This window comes from Anser cygnoides, chromosome 14, assembly GCF_040182565.1.
Source record: "Anser cygnoides isolate HZ-2024a breed goose chromosome 14, Taihu_goose_T2T_genome, whole genome shotgun sequence".
Lineage (NCBI taxonomy): Eukaryota > Metazoa > Chordata > Aves > Anseriformes > Anatidae > Anser > Anser cygnoides.
In genome coordinates, this window is record NC_089886.1 from 13,294,235 (window position 1) to 13,316,685 (window position 22,451).

Below are 22,451 nucleotides of genomic sequence, written 5' to 3' on the forward strand. Positions count from 1 at the left end.
GAATTTTCCCAGCTGCAGTATTGGCCTTTTTCTCTCTCCTGACAGCACCAAGGACACGGGGCCCCTTGCACAGCACCCTGTTGTCCCACAGCAGCATGCTCTGCAGCACGGCGCTCCCCACAGCACGGCAGGGATGGCTGCAAAGTACAAATGCCACATTTTATTTGCCTCTTCCCCCAGCTCGTGCTGGCTAGGCAGTTTTTGGACAAGCTGCCTGAGCAGCTCCAAGGGACAGGGGGCAGTGACAGGTCATGGCCACGCGGGGGACAGCAGTGCCAGGGGGCTGCTTCACACTGTGGGACAAACAGAAAGCCTGGGGCCTGAGGATCAACAGCCCGGCCGGCTGCCGGGCCCTGCAGCCCGGGTCGCCTCGGGGGTGCCCCGCAGGAGGGCTCCGTGCCCCCAGCATGGCGCCGTGCCCCCAACATGGCGCCGTCCCCTCAGCACGGCGCCGGCCCCGCGCCCCCTCCCCTCAGCCGCGCTCCCGCCCTCGTGGGCGGGCGGGGCCGGGGCCGCGCACGCGCAGTGCGGAGCGGTGAGTGGGGGGCGCGGCGGGCGGCGGGCGCGGGGGCGCGCACGGGGCCGGGGCTGTGCACGGGGCCGCGCACGGGGCGCCCGTGAGGGGCCGGCGGCGGCTGGGGCCGGGCGCTGCGCCCCGCAGTGCGGCGGGGACGGGGCCTGCGCTAGGCCCCGAGGTGGAATAAAGGAGTTTGTTGTGGCCCGGGGGCGGCTGGGGAGCGCAGGCAGCCGCCTGGGCTCTCGTGTTGTAGAAATAACCGGAAAATAATAAAAAATAAAGGCCGTGCTGTGTGCTCCAGCTAGGGAGAGCTCAGCTGTGCCCCGACCCCCTCACGCCCCCACTGAGGTGGCCCCAAAGCGTCCCAGGGCACGGCTGCGGCGCGGGGCCGCTCACGGGGCTTTTCCTTCAGGGTCTGGGCTCGGCGGTGCGGTTTTTAGCCTGGGTTTTAAAACTTCACTTAGGTACGAGGTTGCGTACGGCCCTCGTAGTGCAGGCTGAGTGAAACCACCACCGCTGCGTGAAGCCGGGGGCCGAGCAAGCGGGGCTCTGCGTACAGGCGCTGCTGGGGGGTCACCTCAGGGTGTTGGGCTCCAGCAGCGGCTGGCGCTCCTGCTGAGGTAGCCTCTGACAAAAAACCAACGCCGCCCGCCTCGCAGCGTGGCCCGGGTTTATGCTAACAAGGTCTGTCGGCGCCGTTTCTTCGTGGCAAGTTATTTTTTGGTGTTTTGCCGCTGGAACTGGCCTAGTACAAACACGGTTTAGGGGCACAAAGCCTAACTTTGCCGGCACCGATTAATTTGCTCGCCAGAGAAGTACGGGCTGCCCGAGCGAAGGCACTTCTGCCACCCATGCAGGGAGGCTGCTCCAGCCCGTGGCCGCGCTGCAGGGCTCCCAGTGCAGTACTGTGGGTCAGGAAGCAGGTAACGTGCCCCAGTGTTTACCAGACGTGTTTCTGATCCGCGTCATCCTTTAGAATTTGTTTATGCTCTAGGGGTAGCGTTATTAGGGGATGGACTTCATTCTTTCTCTCTGTTTTTCCCTAACCCTGCCTTTAAATGACCAGGCTGGCCCACACTGGTATTTTTCAGCCACCTCCAAGGTGTTTTGTGGTGGAAGCATCCAGAATACTGACCCAGAGACTTCTGATGTTCAGTTTGGTATAGGAGTGCAGCTGACAGAGGTGAGGACCATGTCTGCAGGTTCCTGGGTCTGCCTTCTGTATGGCCATGTGTTTGCTAGATCTCAAGGGGTACAAATATGTTTCTGTTAAAGAAATAAGCTGGAAACAGGCAGTTCCTGATGAGGTCTCAGCTCAGCCCTTCAGCCTGCAAAGCTCTGCCCGTGCCCTAGAGACTGCTGGTGTTGGTCCTGCCACTGCCACCTCCTTTTGCACTGTTGAGAATTTCTTCAGCACGAGCAATAAAAAGGCCACAAAAACTTTCCATCACCCCCAAGCCCTTTTTCTTTCCCTGCTCTTACCTTGCAAAGAAATGGAGGACTAATTAAATACCGATGTGGTCAAGCTGGGCAGGTGTGATTGAAAGCACATCAACTCTACACTGAGAACATCAACTCTACTGCAAGGCAGTGGATTATTGCGATAAATTTAGGGATAATAGTCAGTCCTTCTGCGTGCTAATCCTCTCTGCTACCGACTCCCTCTGTGGCTTTCATAACCCACCTCAGCTCTGTTACCGCTCAGGTTTCCCCTCTGAGAAATAATGTTCAACTTTCACGCATGGAGTAGGTGGATCAGCTTTAATTAAGATTTGTTGAGCACTTTGTTGATAAGCTCCCTATAAAGCTGGTTATTATTTATTATTAACACAGATATTCTTAGCGCCTGAAATGAATAATGCCACAACACTGGGGATCTTCTGGGAAACAGCCATGTGGAAGGAGACGGCATGTGTTAACAAAGGCTTTGTCAAATTTCTTCTGGCTGCAGTTTGCGAGGCAGCGTGTTCGTAAAGCCTCCTTTCCAAAAAAGAAAAATAAATAAATACGATTTGAGTTGCTGTGAAATCTTAAATGTTCCTGGAAGTTAAGCCCTAATTCTGCACAGGACTTGTGGCTCTTGCCCACTTGCTGGATTGCTGGCAGAGCCTTCAGCCGGGGTTTTGCTCGGTGTGGTGCAGCTGTGCGTGCATCTATCAGCTGCATGGGCACAGCTGCTCTCACGCTCTGTGAAATACCTCGTCTCAGTGAGCGCTTAGATCCTCGCAGTGCTTTTGGTAAGGATTGCTGCGGGTTCCTCCGCTGTGGCAGGGAGCTGAGCTGGGTGAGGATTCGGGAAGGCTGCAGCCCATGGCACAGGTTGGCCTGGTGGCAAGTGCAGCTGAAGAGCCTCATTTCTGAAAGGTACCAAAGACATGAATTGGAGCGGGTACGGCTGTGCTCGCGCTGTGTTGCTGTGTGGGTGCCCTTTCAGCAGCGTGAGCATCTCTATTGTATTTTTGGGAAGAGAAGGCTGTTAATTTAGCTCTTAAATGTCACTGCTCTAGTGGTGTAGGAGTGGCCAGATGGAGGGTGCTAAAACGAAATACGGGGCTGGAAAAGCCACCTTGTCCCTGCCCCTGTCCCGGGGCTGGATGAGGGATGCTCAGGGCCAGACTGATGGCAGCGGGCGCTGGCTTAGGGTTGGGGTGCAGGCGCGTTCCCTTAGGGCTGTGGCAGGACCCCTGATGTGGGTCTCCATGGGCATTGCCGGGTGCCTGCGGTGCCTCCTGTGTCCCCAGCTGTGGGTCCTGCTCCCTCACACCTGGGGTGAGCTGTGATGTGCGGCTGCCCGATACCTCGCCTAACTCTCCTTTGCAGCAAAGGCAGCAGCCTGCTGCTGTCTCTTGCCTTCAACAAGCAGGGAGACCCAGCTGATGGTTGTCCTTCTTGTAGGAACTGTTAGGTGCTGAGAGCTGGTAACAAGTCCGGAGGGGAGCGGGGATGCAGAAACCCTTCAGCAGCTTCCTACGAGCTGCCTGTGTTACGTCGCTGCCTGCTCCTGTCGTGGCGCAGCCCCTCCAGTTCGTGCCTTTGGGAGGAGCAGGACCAGCACCTAGCTTCCAGCTCTGCCCTCCCCGGCCTAGCTGCGTTTGCTAATTCCCTTTCTCATCTTACAGAGCTGTGAATTTTATGCTGTTAAGTCCCAGAATGGTGTTTAGTTCGTTGCTGCTGAAGCCGTGGTGCTGCAACACTGACACATGTTTTTAGTCTAGTCCCTGATTTTCTTCGGCATTACCTCCGTCGAGAGGTTTTCCCCCATGCTGCATTTGTGCATCTGATCTTTGCTTTTGCTTTCTCCAAGGGTAGTTCTTTGCCTTGTTTTTACTGCTTTTCTTTTTATTGATCTGTGGGATTTTTTTTCTGGAATTTTTCTTCAGTTTATCAATTCTGATCATGACCTCTAGAGTGCTTCTAGCTCTTAACTGCTGGGCGTCCTTTCAGGTTGTATAAAAGTACTTTCTCTTTCATTCTGCAGGCCATGAATGGAAAGGATGAATAGAAGCAGACCTGGACAGAGCTCCAAGGGTCCCTGCGTGACGTTTTCTCCCTTTGCAACAGGGAATCGCTGAAAGCTACCCCTGGAGTGCACGCGTGGGTGAGTTGCTTTGTTTTCCTTCTCCAGCCAGTACTGCGCCTCGTTAAGGTGAGCTCACCTCGTCTCAATTCTTCTGGGTTGCCAAAAAGCCTCTGAAGGATATGGGGAAAAGCCTGCTCTAGCTCCCTTGTGCTGGCTGGAGGTGCGATGGGCAGCTCTCTACAGGGGGAATTGTGCCCTGTTTCTGAAGGCTCGGGTGATTCTCAGGAGCTTTCATGAATCTCACTGAACACAGCGTGTGTTCTGCAAGCTGGGCTTTCGCTAGGCCTGGCTGGCTCAGCTCGGGGCAGTTCTCCGCTCCCTCAGCCCAGCTTCTCCTCTGACAGCCCCCCAGGCAGCGCTCCTTCCCCGGCCACGTGCAGTCTGCGCGCTCAGCAGGCGCCACCCGGCTCTCGGTCTCACCGCGGGCTGAGGAGGGTGAGGCAGGGACGAGCAGCCTGGGAGGCGAGCTTCGCTGGGGCAGCTGCGCACAAACAGCTGAAGCCCCTCTGCGTTGGTGGCCCAGGGGCGTGCGCGGGGGATGTCGGTCTGCAGCGTGTTGCTGTACTTCCCTCGTAGCTCAGTCCGCAGTGAGGCAGGCTTGGCTGTGTGTGACTGAGGCGGTAAAAGTGCATCTTTCTTCCCCTGCAGTCCTAAGGACGTTCCTTGTGGGGTTACTCCACTCTGGATTAAAACTGACTTGCTCTGGCGTAATTAATTATAATATTTCTTTTATCCCTGAGTGGTGTCTCCCTGTGGGAGCAGTTGGAGGATGCCTCGTTCCAGCAGCGCTCTGCTTGTCACCTTCGCAGCGCAAACTGAGCTGAGGAGGAGGAGTTGCTTTAACTGATGAAATAGCCTTAATTAGGGAAAATGTCACTGTCCAGACAGTGCTCTAACTGCCCCCAAGTTTTGTCAGTATGGAGCTGCTGTGTTCAACTTTTTGAAGGTGAAGGGGCTGGTCCTCTTACGAAGTGTGCTTCAGTCCACTGTAACATCTTCCTTTGCACATCTGTGTAACTGGGGGGTGAAACTCAGGCCCCCAGAATTCAAGGAGAGCTCAGGGTTCCTCTGTTTCTCATCCCTTCCACCTCTCAAGGCTGGTAGCTCGAGGTGCCTGGCCACGGCTGCTGCCTCTGGCTGTGCTTCATCACCAGCGTAAGGGAGAAGCTGTGCTGTGCTAGTTCTCGTGTTTGAGCAATAAACTCCATGGCTGGTGTCGGCACCCTGACCAAATTTCAATTCCAGGGAAGAAAATTCAGCCTCCCCAAAGCACGCCTGTGATTTCTGTTGGATTTTTCCTCATTTCTTGCAGCAGGGGCTGTGTGCTGTAGCTAAATATCAGTGGAGAGGTTGTGTTCCACTCTGGATACAGTTGAGTCTTGCTGGTGGATAAATTGCAGCCTGAATCCAGGTTGTAAAGCCCTCTGGGCTTCACAGGATGCGAGAGGCTGTAGTTTATCCCAGGTGCGGGTTTGCGGATAAGTCGGGAGGATTTTCAGTGAGCAGGCTGTAAGAGTTCTGGTTACGCTGGTTGTCTGCACAGCCAGACTCCCTGGCAAATAACTGAAAGGCCTGCTGCAGAGAGAGACAGAGGAAGACGGGAGGGTGTTTCAGAAACCTCTGGGTCACTGGGATGGGGGAAGGACGATGCAGATGTTGGTCTGAAAGACACCGAGCCAGGTATACTCCTTTAAGCCCCTACAGAAAAGACAGTTTTTTGTCTTTTTTTAACAGCTGCCTATTTTGAACCAAAATAGTTGCTTTAATGAGAGTTTTTAAAGGTTTAACTGTTAATTTTAGAATTTTTATTTCAAGCGTGCTTTCATAAAATTAACTTTTTCGACGCAGAACGCTTTAATGTCTTCCGTGTTGGTGCTCATTTGCAAGAAATCTATGTGCAATTATTTCTTATGTACCAGTTAAATCTATCAGCCAACAGATGTCAAGTGTAGCAAAAATGCTATAATAATATTATGGTCTAATAATAGTTATAATGATTCTAATTACCTGGCACGGCTTTTGAGAGAAGCAGATTTGGAAATCAGTGCAAATGAAATGTTTAACCTTGAACCGCAGAAGGAGAAAATGGGCACTCGCACGGCTCCTTGGGCTGCAGCCCTGCCCCCCCAGCAGACACCCCCTGCCCGTCCTTTCCTCGAACGAATCGGAGGGACGCCCTGCTCCGGTTGGAAGTGTTAAACCCTCCTTCTCGGCACGCCCAGGGATGGAGAAGAGCGCTGTAGGTGAGCAGCGTTCTGGAAGTACCTGTAACTCTGAGCCTCGTGCCGCAGCCTAGCCGCGCTTCCCGAGCGCTGCTGCTGCCTGCTGATTGCGATGCACGCGGATTGCTCCTGCCTTGGGAGGGCTGCGGGAGGCTCAGCAACCTTCATCCTTTATGCCAGCCGGTCGGGCTGCTCCTAAGCGTCAGGGAGGCTTTGATGCAGCCTGAGAGACGCAGAGCCGGCCCCAGCCTGCCTTGGTGCTGATGGGAGAGCGGCTCTGGGGGCGGGTGGGCAGCAGTGCCTGGTCCCGAAATGCCTGGTCCCCACGGAGCTGGGAAGGAGGGAACACGTCAGCAGGTAGGGGACAGCCGCACTGCTGGGCACGCGAGTTCAGCGCTTGCTTGGCCTTCGACAGCCAGGACCTGCGTGGGCCCTAGCGGAGTCTCTGGCCCCAGTGTGGGAGGGGTGCTCTGTGTGCTTCTGTGCAGCTCCCAGTGCACCTCTACCAGTTTTTCCTTCAGGAAGGATCCTGGGCAGCTTTTTCGTACATTCAGGTGGTTTTTGGCCAACATTGCGCTGTGCTGTGTGTCTCGGGGGGCTCAGAGCTTGATGCATAATGGATTGCTCCTTGCCACAGCTGCTTGCTTTAATTTTGTGATGCGAAGTTGGTGAGGAGTCCGTGGTTCACAGGGAAGGATCCTTTACACAGAGGAAGCCCAGGATAGGCTGGAAGTTGACAGCTTTCAATGATTATATGCCAGGCTGAACTTTTTGCCTCTAAATAATAGATTCAGCATGCTGGTAGCTCAGCAGGGCCACCGGGAATTCAGCTGTCGGTTGCTGATCCCCAGCACGGGCAGCAGCTGTGAATCTTTTATCATGTTTCTGTAAAATGGATCCAGGTGTGTCCTCGCAAGGTTTCCTTTTCTCTTTCTTGTAGGCTGATGCTCTCTGCTTCTCATGAAAGAGAGCGTTGCACGCTGGGCAGCTGCAGCCCCCTTTCCTTGGGGTTGTTGCCGGTGAGGGCTCGGCCATCCTCGCGTTTGGGAAGGTTTGCCTTCGGGCTGGGGCTTGTCTCTGCCCGGTGTACCGCCATGGAAATCGGAGCTGCCCGCACAGCCTCTCCCAGATGCGTGTGAAAGAGGACACAGGCGTGGGCTACTCTTGTTCAAAGAAAATGATTTCTCAGAGTAAATAATTTGCCAAAGAACCCTTGGCATCGCCCCAAATGCTATTAAGGAAAAGACAGACCTTGGGTCTCCTCAAGCCTGAGCTGTGAGGCTCATGCAATATTCACTTGCTGCTTTGCTTCACGAGCGTCAGGCGGTGCTGCTGTGACGGGTGCTGACTCGTTGACCTGCCTGTGCTTTTACCCCCGGAAACCAAAGCTCCCTTGGTTTTTCTGCTCCACGTAAACGTTAGCACTGTAGTTCTCATGCTGCATGCCACGAGAGCGCTGTTGGGCACCCCTTTTATCAGGCTGTTGAGATTCCCTATCCTTGCAGGTCTGAATCCTCTGGCCTGGTTTCCGAAGGACACAAAGGCACGTGCTTGCGTTGCCTTCCTCTCTCTCACTCTTCCCGCTCCCTCCCGGTGTTTTCCAGCACTCGCCAGTTTCAGGCCGCCAAGGAGCTCTCAGAGAAGCAGAGTTCCTCCCGGTTTGCCCCAGGCATCCTCCCCTGGCACAGAGGCTGTGTGGATTCACCTCCCGTAGGCGCCAGAAAGCTGGATGGGAGAAGGAGCAGGCCCCGGGCGCCTGCTGAGGACGGGAAGGCACCGGCAGGAGTTCGCCCTGGCGCCCTGCTGGGGAATGCTGGCTGCGCCGCTGTCCTTGTGGGAGAGGGTTTGGTGTAAGGGACTGTGTGTTAAGCCAGTGTGCGGGGCTGGATCTTCCCAGCCACGTTAAATGTGTTCTGTAGTTGCTCTTCTCTTGCTTTTCTGCTGTTTCCGTGCATTTTTGGCTCTCAGACTTCAGGCGCATCAGCCTGTGTGGGGAGTGTGCGACAGGTGCTGGGGGAGGACATGAGGACACCCTTCTCTTTCCACTGCTTCTGCTGTTGTCCTTCTTCCACTGCTGACTCTTCTGCTCCTTGCAGTTCTTGTGCTGGATCTCTCCTGCACACAGAAGAGCACAGGCACCTTCTGGGCTCGTCCGACTGTGCCGGCACACCCCAAACCCCAAACAAGCTCGTGCTGGTCTCCCGGGGGCTCGGGGAGGCCGCCCTTCCTGCTCGCCGGGCGCCAGCACGCGCTTCCTTGCGTGGCGCCTGGTACGTGGAGAACCTTCTCGACAAGGTGCGGAGGAGCCCTCCAGCACCTCTCTGCCTCATCGCCTCCACCTCTCATTTCAGTTTTCATCTGTAAACATCTCTTTGCCCTTGCTAAACACTCTGTCTCAATTTCTCTGCGAGAGGATTGTGTAATTTGTAAATGTTTTAGGATGCTGTTTGAAGGATCCGATATGAAGCCGTATTTCAGTTACTGTAATGATCTGCTAATGTGGGCATATTTCAAAGGCAGGCTAAGCAGCACTGTGGGGCTTAATTAAATTTTGTTTTTCAAGTAAGCATCAAGATAGGCAATAACAAATGGTGGACAATACAGCCCAAATTCACTCCGTTTCCTTTTCCAAGACTGTGAAGGTGAAAATGTGTAACCCCTGAAATGTACTTGGCCAGCTCACAACTGCAGCCTTAGTGCAGCTACTTCTGGGGGAGTTCTTCCTTTGTAGTTGGAATTAATTTTCTTGATCTCCTCCTGCCCGCAAAATAAACTGTTACACTATGCAAAATTTCCAGCGGGAGCCTTGAGTGAATTAGATTCTGCTGGAACCTCTGGTCTTAAAAGGTTTTAAAAGCAGTATTATTGCTTAATGTGTGATGGCTCGCGGAGACGTGTCCTTGGCAGGGTTAGCAGCTGAGGAGCCGGGCGCGAGGCTCTCGTTCCTGCGGTGGGAAGCAGCCGGCTGGGTACAGGTGGGGTCAGGAATAAGCCAGTGGCTTCAGGGCGCTCCTTTCCTTTTCTTCCAACGAGCGTGGAGCAATCAAGTTCAAAATGTGTGCAGGGAAGCTTGCAAAGTCCGCTCAACAGCAGCAGGAGGCTGTCGGAAATCATAGTGGCACTCGCAAGGGTGGCACTTTTACAAGTTTTGTGGGGGGAGAGAAATTCACTGGTGATGCTGTAAATGAGTTCCTTTGTTTGGGATTTTGCAGAGCATCGCTTTAGGAGAGAGCGAGCTTGCTGGCTGGAGCATCTTTGAGTCCTAGCTGGTTTTCTGTTGGCTAGCGTGGTTTTTGTTCCCTTCATTGTTCAGAAAATTCTCCATTGTTTAAGAACACAATCGGAATTTGCTGAGGAAGTCAGTGCGGGTGCCCTGGAGCTCCTCAGCCGTTTGATTTCTCTCTGAAATCTGCTCAAGTCAGAGAGCTGGAAATAAGTAAACTTTTCAGAGGAGGCCCTGCTGTCCTCTGCTCAGAGATGGGAGTTTGAGCCGAGGTAAGGGTTTCTGCCTGAAGCCTCGCCTGCCTGCAGGTGCACCTCCAGCAGCACGAGGGTGGCTGGTAGGAAACAGCAATCCTGTCCGAGTCAGGCTGGCAAGAGAGAGCTGTGCAGCTGATGCCAGTCCCTGTGGCTGGCGAGAAATCCTGGTACAGACAAAGTGGTGTCTAAATATGACTTGTCAGGAGGCATCAGATGCTCTTTCAATAAATTCTGGGAAAAAATGGCTGCTGAGGCCTGCCTGCCTTGTACTTCCCACGTTCTTTGCTTTAGGCTTGCTGTTTTTTTTTTTTTTCCTTTCCTGACTTTGTGTGCAGTGTCAGTCAGGGCTCTGTTGCAGGGTTTTGGGGCAGGCAGCTGCTTTTTGGTGACTGGCAGCAGTGTCTCCTACTTCTCTCCTCCTTCCTTTAGATCCCCTGCCTTCCTCCTGTTCCTCCTCACTTTGATATGAGGTAACCTCCTTTGCAGATTAGAGAGCTTTCCATCCAAGAACCTCAGGCCTCCTGCAGACAAACCTTTCTGGGGCCAGTGTTCATCTTCTGCAGCAGGAGAGCTTTTCCTGGCTGCGGTCCGTCTCAGGTGAGTGACACCCCTTGAAGCCCGCTGCCATTTGGGATACCTGGAGCCGGTCGATGAGTCCTGGGCTGGGGATTGCCTCTGCGCAGAGCTGTGAGTGCTCAAGCCTGGCGTTTGCAGGGGCAGGGGGGTGGGATTTGGCTTTCCAGGCCGCTCCTGGGACCCCGAGCGGTTCGATGGCTGAAGTGGGAGCTCGCCAGGCTGTCCTCGGAGAGCTCGGGGATGGAGCTGCTGAGCCGGGAGCAACAGCGAAGACCTCTCACGTTGATTTTGGCACCCGCTAATTAAGTGTGCAACGGTGGTGGCAAAAATGCTGCAGGCAGGGCCAGCGAAGGGCAGACCTGTGGGGCTGATCCCCCCGGCAGGGCCAGCGCTGGGGGCCGGGGCCTGGCCTTCGGTGGCTCTTGCAGGAGCGTGCAGCACGTGGGGCCCGCGAGGGCCTGGGCTGAGGGGAGGGCAGGGCGCGGGGAGCTGTGGTGGTGCTCGGGAGGGAACCCAAAAGGGTTCTAGGACTGGTTTTTATGTCATTAATTCAGTCCGTGTGAATTCACTTGTAGTTTGATTCTTTCAAGTATTCTCGTCTTATTTACTCTGGTTCTTATTTCCATCTCAGTTGTGTTTATTCTAGTGAAACAGCTTTTTTTTCTTTTTTTTTTTTTCCTTAAAGGTGTTTTATTCAGGGAGCTGGCTTGTCCTGTGCTGACAGGAGGCCCCTGAGCTTTTCCGAGCTGCCTGGGGGCTTTGCCAGCGCAGCCCTGGTGGAGCTGACGTTGCCTTGGTGGGCACTGCCTCCCGCAAGCAAACCAGCCCCGCACCTGCTCCTGCCCGCTGCCTTGTTTAGCAGCTCCCCTAACCCCGCAGGGCAGGAGCAGAGGTGATGCCGGCCCTTTGTGAGCGGCCGGGCGGGCAGGGCAGTGCTGCTCACGCTGAGGTTTGGCCAGGGAAGTAGAGCTGAAATCTCTGCTTTTGCTTGGAAGGTTTCAGGTCCAGGCTCTCTCCAATCCTGGTGACCCACCGCAGGCTGGCAGCGCTTTGTGCTCTCAGGGCAGGTCTGCAAACGTCAGCCTTCGTGGTGGCTCCCTCGGGCGGGCACGGTGCTGTGCCGCGGGGCGAGGAGCGTGAAGCTTCTGGGCTCGGAGGAGCTGCAGCCTGGAGCAGTAGCTGAAAGCCCAAGCCCTTTTTAGTAAGGGACGCTGCTGATGGCTGCCTTGCGGGAGGTGCTGCCCAGGACCGAGGCGTGTTAAAGGTGAGGAGTGCTCTGCTCTTCGTGTCGCCTGGCTCTGGCGCCGGCCAGCTAGGTTTCTTGGAGTTTCCTTTGCAGTCTGGCAGCCTGCTGCTTCAGGGAGCACAGTGGTCTCGTAAGAGTTGATTTGAGCTGACACATGACAAATCGTTTCTGCTGGTGGGTACTCGAGGCGGGCTGCTAGCTGGCAGCCTTGGCTCTGCGGGCACCGGGGAAGCTGGGCACGGCGAGCCTGCCCTCCTCCTGCTCGAAAGCACCAGCAGAGGAGTGCTCTTGTGGGCCACCTCCCATCCCAGCCTCCTTTTTGCTGGTTGAGTTGTGCTGTTTGCAGAGATTATTAATGGTGCTTATGTGCTTAAGGTGCTCTTTGTGTTTGTCGTTGTGCTCCGGCATGTGGGGCAGAGCCTGCCTTTCTGGCTGCCACGAAGGACGCTCTGTTGGGTTGCTTTGCTTTTGGGCACCCTTTTAACTCTGCAGTGAGGAGTGGAATATTACTGTCCTCGGCAGAATTTAGTATCTAGTAGTGTTACCTAAAAAGTACACATCCCCTGTGAGATGCTGTAAATACGTTTTATCTCTTCTATTACCTCTGGTTTCCAGAATATGTCCCCTAAGCATTTTAATCTTGTTTTCCAGGCATGTCTCAGGGTGAGGAATCGCTCCTATTTGCATCTTTGGGAGTAATTACTGTGTTCATTAATTTTGTCTCATCCTTGCTGTCCATCTATTATTGCTTCCAAGAGAAAAAACCCTCTGTAAATCTCCGCTGGAACGGGACTGACTGCTTGGTTACCAGGAGGGCCGGCCGTGCCTGCAACGGGTCTGGGTGAGAGCATCCCCGAGCCGTGCGTGTCGGCTCCTCCAGCGCCGCTGGGACGTTCTTGGCCCCTCCGAGCCTGCCAGATGCCTGGGCTGGCTCCGTGCTCCTGGCCCACGGGTGACAGGAGGCGGCAGGGCGGGCGGGACGGCTCTGGGTGGTCACGGCACGCTGGGAGCACGGGGGTGAGGTGGGAGGCTGGAGGTCAGGTCTGCTCAACCGCCCAGGCAGCGCTTTGCCTCCTGAAGTGCCTTGCCTGCAGTGCCCGGCTGCTGTTATGAAACAGGGATTAGGGAGGACAATGAGGGAAGCGTCCGTCAGCTGGCCCTCTTTTGTCTGGGGACTAAAAGCCAAATAGGAGGTTCTTGTAGAAGTGCTGTTTGCTTTGATCCTTTTTTGCTCTTTGAGTACAGACTCAAAGAGTTGGGGACTGGAGGCCACTTTAATTATTATTTCATCCTGTACAGCAGACTAAACGTCCGCACTATTTACTGCATAAATGGCAGGGTCCTTGCCTCGCAAAAACCGTGCTGTCTGCCCCCGCTGCTGCAAACCCCCGTAGGTGTGAGTAGCCCTGCCGGCCGGGTTCTGGGTGCACCCAGATTTCTCGCTGCCTGGCTCAGGGTCTGTGCCAAAGCGTGTCTTGATGTGTGACATCTGTGGTCACTGGGAGTCACTGTGGAGGCTGTCATTGGAACAGCCTTGATCCAAATGGCAGCCTTATTTAGAATTTATTTAGAATTTCAGCAGCTCTAAAAGCTTTGGAGAATAATTTGTCCCTCGTGTGAAAACTCGGCCTGCCGGAGGGGGCAGGGGCAGCCTGTGGCCTTCGTGGGAGAAGCCCCCTCCGTACAAGCATGTCCTGCAGTGGGGTTCCCCTGTCCCCGCCTGACAGAGCGAGAAGGGGCTGTGGCACTGCCAGAGCAGAGAGGAAGCGGCTCAGGATTCTCCCCTGTCAGAGCAGAGAGAAGGGTGCTGCACATGCCTCTTTTCCCACAGCCTAACGGGTGTTAATGCCCCCAAATCTGCTGCCATCTCTTACAGCACGCAGGGAGATGCTGAGAGCCCTCGCTGGCTTCACAAGGGGCTGCTCAGCGAGGCTGGGGGACGCAGGGCCGGAGCCGAGACACCGCTCGTGGCTGAACCCCGTGGCTCTGAGGAGCAGCGGGTGCAGTTGCAGGGCTCGGCGGCAGTCTGTGGACACAGAGCAGTCCTACCGCGTGGAGGGCTTACTCTGAGCGGCCCCCCACGCTTTGGTTTAACAAAGAAAAGAAAAATAATAATGGGGTGTGTGGAGAGGTCAAAGGGTCAAAGGCCGTGTCTGTGCCCCTGCTCGGTTCTCCGTGGGTGCCTGAGGCAGGGGCTGCTCTCCCTCCCCTTCCTGTCCCCTGGGACGAGCGCGGGGACCCGGTCTCTCTGTGACCCTGTGTTCTGCATGCCTGTGTCCCGGACTCGCAGCTCACGGGGCTGCACAGCGTGGTGCTGGCACCTCCCCCGTGGCGAGGAGCCACACGGGCCCTCAGCCCTTCAACGTGGCGCCCGGCACGGCTCTATCTCGTAACCTCTGCTGGGATTGCTGAGCTGAGCAGAGGCAGACTCCCTAATTTGTCCCCGTGTCGCGAGGATTTAAGATTGAGCAGCTCTTTGAAGCCTCGGAGCAGCCTGTTCTGCGGTGACAAGGTGGAGATGAGCGCCGGCGTGGCTTTCCTTCCCCAAGGAGAAGGCTCTGTGGCACAGATCACAAGCGGCGGCTCTGCGGCTGTTTGAAGAGACCAGCAGGATCGCAGGGACTGGCTCGCTGCGCGGCATCAAAGCCCGCCCGTCTGAAGCGGAGATGCTCGGGAACTCGAACTCGGCGTCCTTCATGTCTGGGCAGCAAAAGGCGAGGAGGTCTCTGAACCCGGAGTCACTCGTCGGATCAAAGCTCCGCGTGGCGGAGGCTGCTGAGGCACAAGGCGAGGCTGCCCCGCGGAGGTCACAGCCCAGGCGGGTGATGGGGGCTGTCCGGCAGCGGAGCCAGGCCCCGGGGGGATCCGTGCAACCTTCCCGGGTGCTGAGGGCTCGGGCTCGTGTCTGCCCCGAGAGCACCTGTGGGTGCGCCGGGCCCCGCAGCACCCCAGCGATCGCTCCAGGCGTGTCCTGAAAGCGGAGCTGAACGGGCTGTGACAGCTGTGAGGCAGCGATAGCTATAATTAAAAGGATGCTGCACTGTCATATTTCCATCTTTTTTTTTTTCCCGTGCACTGCTATAAGAAACACCTAAAATAGCTCTATCTGACAAGAGATTAGAGGGGGAAAGTATTTTTAAGTTGTGGACTCTGTGCAGTTGGTGGTGCTTTCTGTGCAGGCAGTTCTCTTGCTTCTTCCCTGATTTTTATTACGCTTGAAACAGTGCCCAAGGACAAATGAAGAACGGGGCATCTTGATCCTAGGTGTGGTGTCAGCACCTGTCTGTAAGCATCTCACAAGCAGAAAGGCGAAAAACCATCCCCCAAAGTAGAGGAGGCAGATGATGAAGTACAGGAGAGGGGAGGAATTATCTTCTCTTTTAGCTTCTCCTCTCTGTGCCGTTAGTTCTGCACTTGCAGTCTTTGGAGCTCTTTGCTATTTTAAATTTCCTTCAGAAAAAATTGCTTACCGCACGCTGCCTGCTGCTGGCTGCCCGTTTTCCTGCTTTGGCTTCAGAGGGTGGGAGCTGCCGTGCTTGGGGAGCACGAGGTGTTTTTTAACCTTGGTGGGAAATGCCTTGCTAGGAGCGTGGGAATCGCGAGAGTCGCTCCTGGATTGATCGTACAGTGAGCGGGGTGTGCGGGGCAGCCGTGCGTGCGCTGGTGCGGGGGCTGTAGCACATCGCTGTGCAGGCTGGCACAGACACCGATGATATTCCTGTTAATTTTTTTAACATCTTGACTGAGTCTCTTTAAGGGGAAGCCAACAGCTGAAGAGGGGAAGGAGGTTTTTACTCAATACAAGAGCCACAGGTGAGCAGCAACAACTTGGGAAGTGCAAAAGGCTGTTCCCAGAGGGGCTGGGGTTGCCTGCGCCCTGGCAGCTGCTCTGTGTGGTTTCCTTGGTGTTAAAGGGACCCAGTTCTCCAAGCTCGTTGCCCCTTTGGGGGAGAGGGTGACAAAAATCCGCTGCATGCTGGCAGATTCCCAGATTAGTCCAAGCCGAGACGCCCAGGGGCTGATGGAAGCGATAGGTGCAGCTAGGGGGGAACTAGCGCTTGGTATCCAACCGTGCGTGGGGGCTGCAGCGAGGAGCAGGAGAAGGGAAGAGGCGCGGGCAGGAGGAGAGGCGGTGGGTTTGGGAGGACGGGGAGGGGGTGAGGCAGAGCAATGCCCTGCGGTGTGGCTGAGGTTTTGGAGAGGGTTTTGGCAGTGAGAGCTGCTCCCGCGTTCGTCTTCAGCAAGGCGTTTGTCCCCAAGGTCCCCGCGCGCCTCCCTCTCCAGGCACATCTGACGTCGGTGTAAATCTGAGCTCCTGCAGCCGTTAGCCCCGGCGCTCTGCCGAGCGAGGCCCTCGCGTGCGTGTGCAGGCAGGCGTAGAGCTGTCCCGCTGGGGTGAAAGCATTGCTAGTCAATAAGAGGTGACAAATCCCGGCCTCTGGCTCTGCGTGCCGCACCCGGAGGCGAGCAGGAGCCCCTCTGTCATCGCCGCCAGGGAGCTGCGGGCCGGGCGCAGGGACGCCGGCAGCCCTGCTCAGACTTCAGGCATCCAGAGAAGAAAGCTGCGCTCTCGCCCTCTGGAGAGCAGCATTTTCCACAAACGCTGAAGTTTCTGAAGGAATTTAGGAAGTAAAATTAATTAATAGACTAAGTGATGTTCGATGTTAAACGGCATGCGGTTGTTTGTATAAACAGTGTTATTTAAGTGACTAATTAGGCTTTGAATAATGCTCCGCAGGCCTGGTTAGGACTGTCGGTGCTGCTGATGTGTCTGCTGGGAATACCCAAAGGAGGGAGAAGGGCGGCGGCATCCCCCGCTCCCCCCGCGCTCCCCCCGTCGTCTTCAGCAGCACCAGGAGCAGCCTGGCCCGTGCCGAGGCGCGCTGGCTCCGGGTGCTGTGGTTGGGTAGAGAGGGCAATATCTGTGGGTACAGCACAACGGGAGGAAAAATAGCAGCAGCAGGAGGAAACGTGATGACTTGGAGGAGAAATGAAATAGCGAGGAGGCTTTCTGTGCAGTGGAGAAGCCTGGGCTGGGTGCAGCGGAGCAGAGAGGTGTTGAAGGGAGTTTGTCCCCCAGGAGTGCAGCACAGGGGGAACAATTCTTACAACAGGCAAATAGGAGATTTCTCTTGCCACCTTGGTCATCCCAGGCAGTCGTGGGACAGGAGGATTTGAGCCTGGTGTCTCCTGCGCTGGAGAAATCCCCTCTCTGCTCTCAGGGCAGTGCAGCGTTAGGTGGCATCACCTAAGGTTAGGCTGAGCAGGTAGCTGGTAAGTGTTATTCGTATTTATTGTTGTGTTTTGTTAATAGTGGCTGTAAAAACTGCATGGCACAATGGGAGGTGCCAGGCTGTGCCCGCATGTGTTCCTGTTGTGCTGGCCCTTGTCCTCCCTGCACGGCTTCACTCGTGGGACCGCGTGGGGCGAGCCGTGGGGCGCCAGCAGCAGCCGTCCCTCCGCGGGGCACGGCGTGGCACGGGGCTCGTTGCAGCCCCCGGCCCCTCTGGGCTGCCCTGCCATCATCTGCCCAAGTCAGGGGCTCAGCCGAGTGCCTGGGACGTGAGCTCCCCTACGAGGGAGAGAAAGCTGCGTACCCAAGTGACCGCATGCCTCATTTGTTGGCTCACTTTCGGCCTTTGGGACTCAAAATTTCTCTCCGTGCCGTGGTCCAAGTTCAGACCTTCTGCTGAAGGTCAGGGCAGGACCTGCTGGCTCAGGGCAATCTGTGCCTGAGCAGCAGAGTTCCTGCTGCTATTTATTGGTGTAAACGTAGAAGCGTGGCTGCCTCGCTGTGTGGGTTCTCTGTAGGCAGCAGATCTGGGAAGGTGTTCCCACTACTTCTTCCTTGCGTAGGAGTGCTTTCAACACACCACAGCGCAGTCCTGGTAGGAGTAAATGATGAGGAGCAAGCAAGAAGAATAAATGTTTTAGAAGTAATTTTCTAAGCAATATCAACAGGATGGTTTGTAGCGCAGTTGCGTGCCCTCCCTGCTGCAATCTGGCGCGGTACGAGGTGCTTTGCAGACAGGCTGTGCCCGCTGTCCTCTTTCACCCGAGGCTTTGTGCCGAGGTTGGCGCTCTGGCAGGGCTGGTGGCTCTCGGCAGTGGGGCTCTGTTGTTTTTACCAGCTAAAAGGAGCAAATTTTCTGGCCTTACTGAGACCCTTGTAATATCTCCGCTGTCCTAGCGAAGCCAGCTCTTGCAGACAGTCCCCTGGGCAGGTTTGCTGTGGACGCCAGGTTATCGGCCCTGGCTTCTTGACCAAAGTCAACAGGTGAGCCTGTCTGACCACCTGGGCGGGTAGCCATCCCCAGGTAGGCACGTCCGGAAAGACTTTTGCTTTCTTAGGAGAGCTGTTGGGCTTTTAATACAGGCAAGTTGTCTCCTTGGGGCTCCCGTCTCCAAATGAGATCCAAGAAATCCCGCGCTTAGTGCCAGAAGCCACAGTGCCGTGTCCATGCAATTGCCGGGCACGGGGAGCTGAGGTGGGTCTTCGCGCCTGGGATCCGCTAAGCACATGCACGGGTCTGTGGCCACCAAGACATTTCCAGGCTGCTTTGTCTTAGCTCGGTTATGAGAGGATGGTTGGATCTGCAGAACTGCCCCGCTCCTCCGGTTGGTGTCAGAGGGCTGTGCAGGCCCGACTGTAAGGAAGGGGAACAAGGCCAACAGGGGTCTTTGGGTGCTGGGCAGCAAACCGAGTGCCCAGTTAGAGATTTTACAGCAGCAGTGAGCCTTAACGACCCAAACTCCTGTTTCAGAGCGAAACATAAATGCTTTAAACATAAGCGTACTAAGCCAAATGCAAACAGTTGAAACATGAGTGTACTAAACAAAAAGTAAGCGATTTACTAAAGCATATTAAAGCAGGGGCTTGAGCACGCCTGTCAAATTGACAAGGGATGGCACCTTCAATGATTAATGTCACCCGCTGATGGGTCGGGGAAGGTTGCGGCCTCTCTTATCCTCCTGCACCACGTGGGACCTCTCCTTCAGTGGGCAGCACCCCTGGCCCAGCCCGCGGCAGCTACCCCGAGCTGGAGGCGGGCAGCTGCTGTGCCAGGCTCGCTGCTTTGGGGCGCCCGCCCGGCCGCCTGCCGCAAGAGAGCTGCGGGTTCCTGGGAGGCTGCGGGTCTGTGGGTGGCGGGCTGCTGGCTGCTGGATCCTCCGGCCGTACCCTGAGGAGGACCTCGTCTACACCGTTCACGAGCGACTGAGTAGGTCAGCACAACGGCATCACCTGTGAGTAGTCCTCTGGTAGTTCCAAGGAGCGCCGGGTGATAAATCTCAGGTTTCTTTGTGCGAGTTGTCACGGGAGAGTCCTGTTGGGCTGCTGTCCCATGGCAGCCCTGAGGAAAGGAGCGTCTCGACACACGCACGATGCTGGCAGAACGTGCCTCCCGGTCTCTCCTTCTCGGCTGTGTTCCACATCACGTAGCATGTCACGCTGCCCTCGCCTCCGGGTGCCAGCCCTGCTGACATGGCGTGGTGTTTGCGGCGGGATCCTCTGCCTTGACACTGACTGGAGCATCTGCTGTCCTGTGTGCACGTCTGCAGCCAGACATCCCCAGTCACACAGCGATCTTTAAAACAATTTTCTTAACTGTTCCTGGCAGTCGAACTGGCTTGAACCAAAGAGGCTGTGAGTGCTCGGAGGTCTTCGTGTCACCAGTTCAGCTGAAGCCTGCTTGGGGTGTGTTCGTCAATGCCTTTCATCGTCTGGTGGCTCTCCAGTGCTGCCTTATGCTCAGCAAGGGAAGCCTTATGAATAATTTCTGCTCATAGGCACACAAAGTGCTATCGGTGCTTTCGTCCTCATCGGCCGTCTCAGCGAAGGCTGGCTGCGTGGGTACTGTGCCTAACTAGTAAATTTTCAGGCAATTTTGCAGGGCTTACAATTCCCACGCTGCTCCCTTGATCCCTAGATGAGAACGAGGATTAGCTTATTGTTATTGCTTCCTCTTGGCCATAAAGCAGAGCATGGCGAGGGCTGGGGAGCTCGCTGGGATGTTTGTGTGCTCTTACGAAGCAGCTGATCAGAATTCAGATGAGGCTTCGGGTAGATTTATTGGAGTGACACCGTGTGCGCAGTGCACGCTTTGAGTTAGGACATGAAAGAGTGGTGCGTTCCCAGCAGCAGAAGGCATTAATGAAATATGGTCCTGGTACCGACTCCTTTGAACTGTCACCTACGACTACAGCAGCTGCATTCGCGGGGCTGTGCAGCACTTACTGATGTGCAGCTAGCGAAATCGGGGAAATGTCTCTGCTAACAGGGAGCGGCGCGGGGGTGCTGAGGTTTCTGCAGCCGCTGCTGCGAGGGGCTTTTGAAGCCACGGGGCACAGCAGAGCCACGGCACGAGGGCATCGCCGCTTTGGTGGGGGCCTGCTGCCAGGAGCTGAGGCTTCTTTGAGCCTGACACTTTGCGCTCCCGCAATTACCTGGCTTTCTTGGACAAAAAGAGGAGGATTGGAAAAAAACCCGCCCAGCTCTGCGCAAGGGGAATGTGCGTTGCTGGCCGTGCTGCGGAGGCTGTGGTGCCGACTGGCTGCAGCCGGGCGTGGGTGCTGTGACCCCAAATCGACGTCCTCACATCAGCGCGAGCGCTCCCCGTGCAGGTGGGGTCACGGTTACCGTTCCTGCTGCTTTACGCCCTGCAGGGGCGCTTCCAAACCTGCTTTGTGTGATCGCAGTGCTCCCTTTGGAAGTCCTCTCGCACCGTCTGCGTGCGTCTGTCTTGTAACGAGATGTCAGCCTGCACGGGCTTCTCTCCAGGAGCTTCAAACCCCCGTGTTTCACATGTTAGCTCCTCCTGCCTACCTGGGACCCAGGCAAACTGCTAATTGTTGTGCAGATGTCATGTTCCAGGCAGGCATGAGGTTGTAGGCTTTAAAGAGGCTGTGCTGTCACTTGCTACCAGCCTCCTCGGTACACGTGAGCTCTATTTTTACGGGAGTGTGCGCTTTCTTTCAGCCACTGCTTTGTTGAATTTCTTTTTCTTCTTTTCTCTTCTTGTTTCCAGACTTGCAGGTAAAGTTTTGGGCATATGTCTATTTTTCACTATCCCAGTTTTGCCTCTTATTTTGGCTAAAAGAGAACAACCTCTTGCCTGTGTAAAAATAAGTTGTTTCTTCCGAGACGAGCTGAGGGGGGACAGTTTGTCTTGGTCAGTCCGTGTTAGAGGTCGGGGCCGGCGATAGCCAGAAGGGCTCGCAGACCTGCTGGGAGCAGACGGAGTTTGAGCCCACGGGTACGGATCTGGGGTTTCCAGCTCAGGAGCCTGGGTCTCAGCCTGTAGCCTTGTGTTTGGCGGTGTCCTCAGTGAGAAATGGGGACTTCGGCTACAGGTTGTCCTTGCCTGTCATCCGAAATGGAGAGCTGCTCTTCTGCTCTGTAGCCTAAGAAGGGGCCTGGGGGTCCTTCCTGCGGCTGCTTTGTTGCCTCTTCAGAAACAAGGAGGACATCGAAGGAGGCCCAGGATCCACCTAAAAAGCAATTATACTCATTCGTGGGGGGGATTAAAAAAGTTCCATTGAGGGCTGTTGAGGTCTGAGATGGAAACTGCTGTTCAGAGACACCTGGGGTCAGGAATTTAGGGAGCCGCAGAAGCGCACCAGCTGTACTGCCGCGTGCTTGCCTCACTCCCCTGCTTTGTCTCAATGCCCGCCGCTGACCGGTGCGATGCGGGGTTCTGCCTTTTAAATTCCCTGCTATTTTTGGCAAAAGAAAAAAAAACAACAAGAAGAGGGAAGAAATAACGTAATGGAGTGAGGAGAAAAGATAGTAAAGGGGGGAAGGAGACGACTCCATGCCCTCCTTGTTCCTGAGGTCCTTTCGGGGGAGGAGAGGCTCTTTGCAGGCAGGAGCTGGCTTTGGGTGCAGCTGCGATCCCCCGGGGTCCTCGGTTCCTGCCTGCAGCGGGCCGGGTGCTGCGGCGCAGCTGTGCAGGTGATGGTGTTGGTGTCGGGGTGGTGTCGCTGCTGAGCCTCTTCTGCTTGCCCTGAGCTTTGGGAGAGGGCAGGGGATGGGCTCCTCCGCGCTCATCGCGCTCTGCCCGCTGGCTCTCAGGCGGGACCGGGCTTTCTCCCCTCTGGTCAGCGGTGAGGCGGCGCTGGGCTGGGGAACCTTGGGGCTGACCCTGCGGAGCTGTTGGTGCAGGGCTTTGTCAGCTCTGCTCCGGAGACAGCAGTGCCACCAGCGGGAACCAGAGCTTGCTGCCCGGAGGTAGAGGATGAGCCCAGGGGCCTGTTTGGGATCCTGGCTGCCGTCGCAGGAGCTTTCACGGGGCCGGCTTCTCGCAGGCGCGGTTCAGGCTAAGGCCCTTCTGGCACCGGGGAGGCTTGGCCGAAGAAAAGACTGATGGATTTGGCAGCAAATATCGTGACAGTTCCACTTACAGCACGTTTTCTGTTGTGTGGAAGTAGAAGGCGGTTGGATGCATGGAGGAAGGAAAAAGCCTGCGATGTGATGTGCCGTCCTGATGGACAACAGGGGAAGGAAGATATCTGGGAGTCGGCGTGTATGGGAGGAAATTCTTTAAAACCTGGATAGGAGTAGGAGCAGACTTGATGGAGGGATGAGTAATGAAGGAGTGTTTGAACGGAACTAATCAGCCCCATCTTCTTTCAAAAGACCTCATTTAGTTTAATTTAGCAGCGTGTAAATTTAGAGCCAATCAAAGGAAATACTTCTCCAGCCTGCGTGCTGGCAGGCAGCTCGGCTCCTACCCCGGCGCGAGTAAAAGCGAGCCGAATGCCGCCGATGGCTGTGAGCCTCGTGCTGGGGTCAGCACGGGCAGGGTTACACACGGAGCGGGTAAATACACC

The 22,451-nt window shown here is 55.8% G+C and overlaps 1 protein-coding gene across 7 annotated transcripts in view; it reads left to right on the forward strand.

Moving 5' to 3' along the window:
- The first annotated feature begins 431 nt into the window (after positions 1-431).
- The window catches only part of SIL1 (SIL1 nucleotide exchange factor), a 93,587-nt gene continuing 71,567 nt past the window's right edge, over positions 432-22,451 (forward strand). For 2 of the 7 annotated variants that reach the window (XM_067005534.1, XM_013178436.3), the window contains exon 1: positions 12,260-12,462. In XM_067005534.1, coding sequence (XP_066861635.1) covers positions 12,275-12,462 — 188 coding nt within the window. In that variant the 5' untranslated portion in view covers positions 12,260-12,274. Of the gene's footprint in view, positions 536-1,557; positions 1,701-2,011; positions 2,139-3,995; positions 4,116-6,173; positions 6,341-12,259; positions 12,463-22,451 lie in introns of those variants that run through there. The other 5 variants (XM_067005539.1, XM_067005538.1, XM_067005536.1 and 2 more) reach the window with 5 other exon arrangements.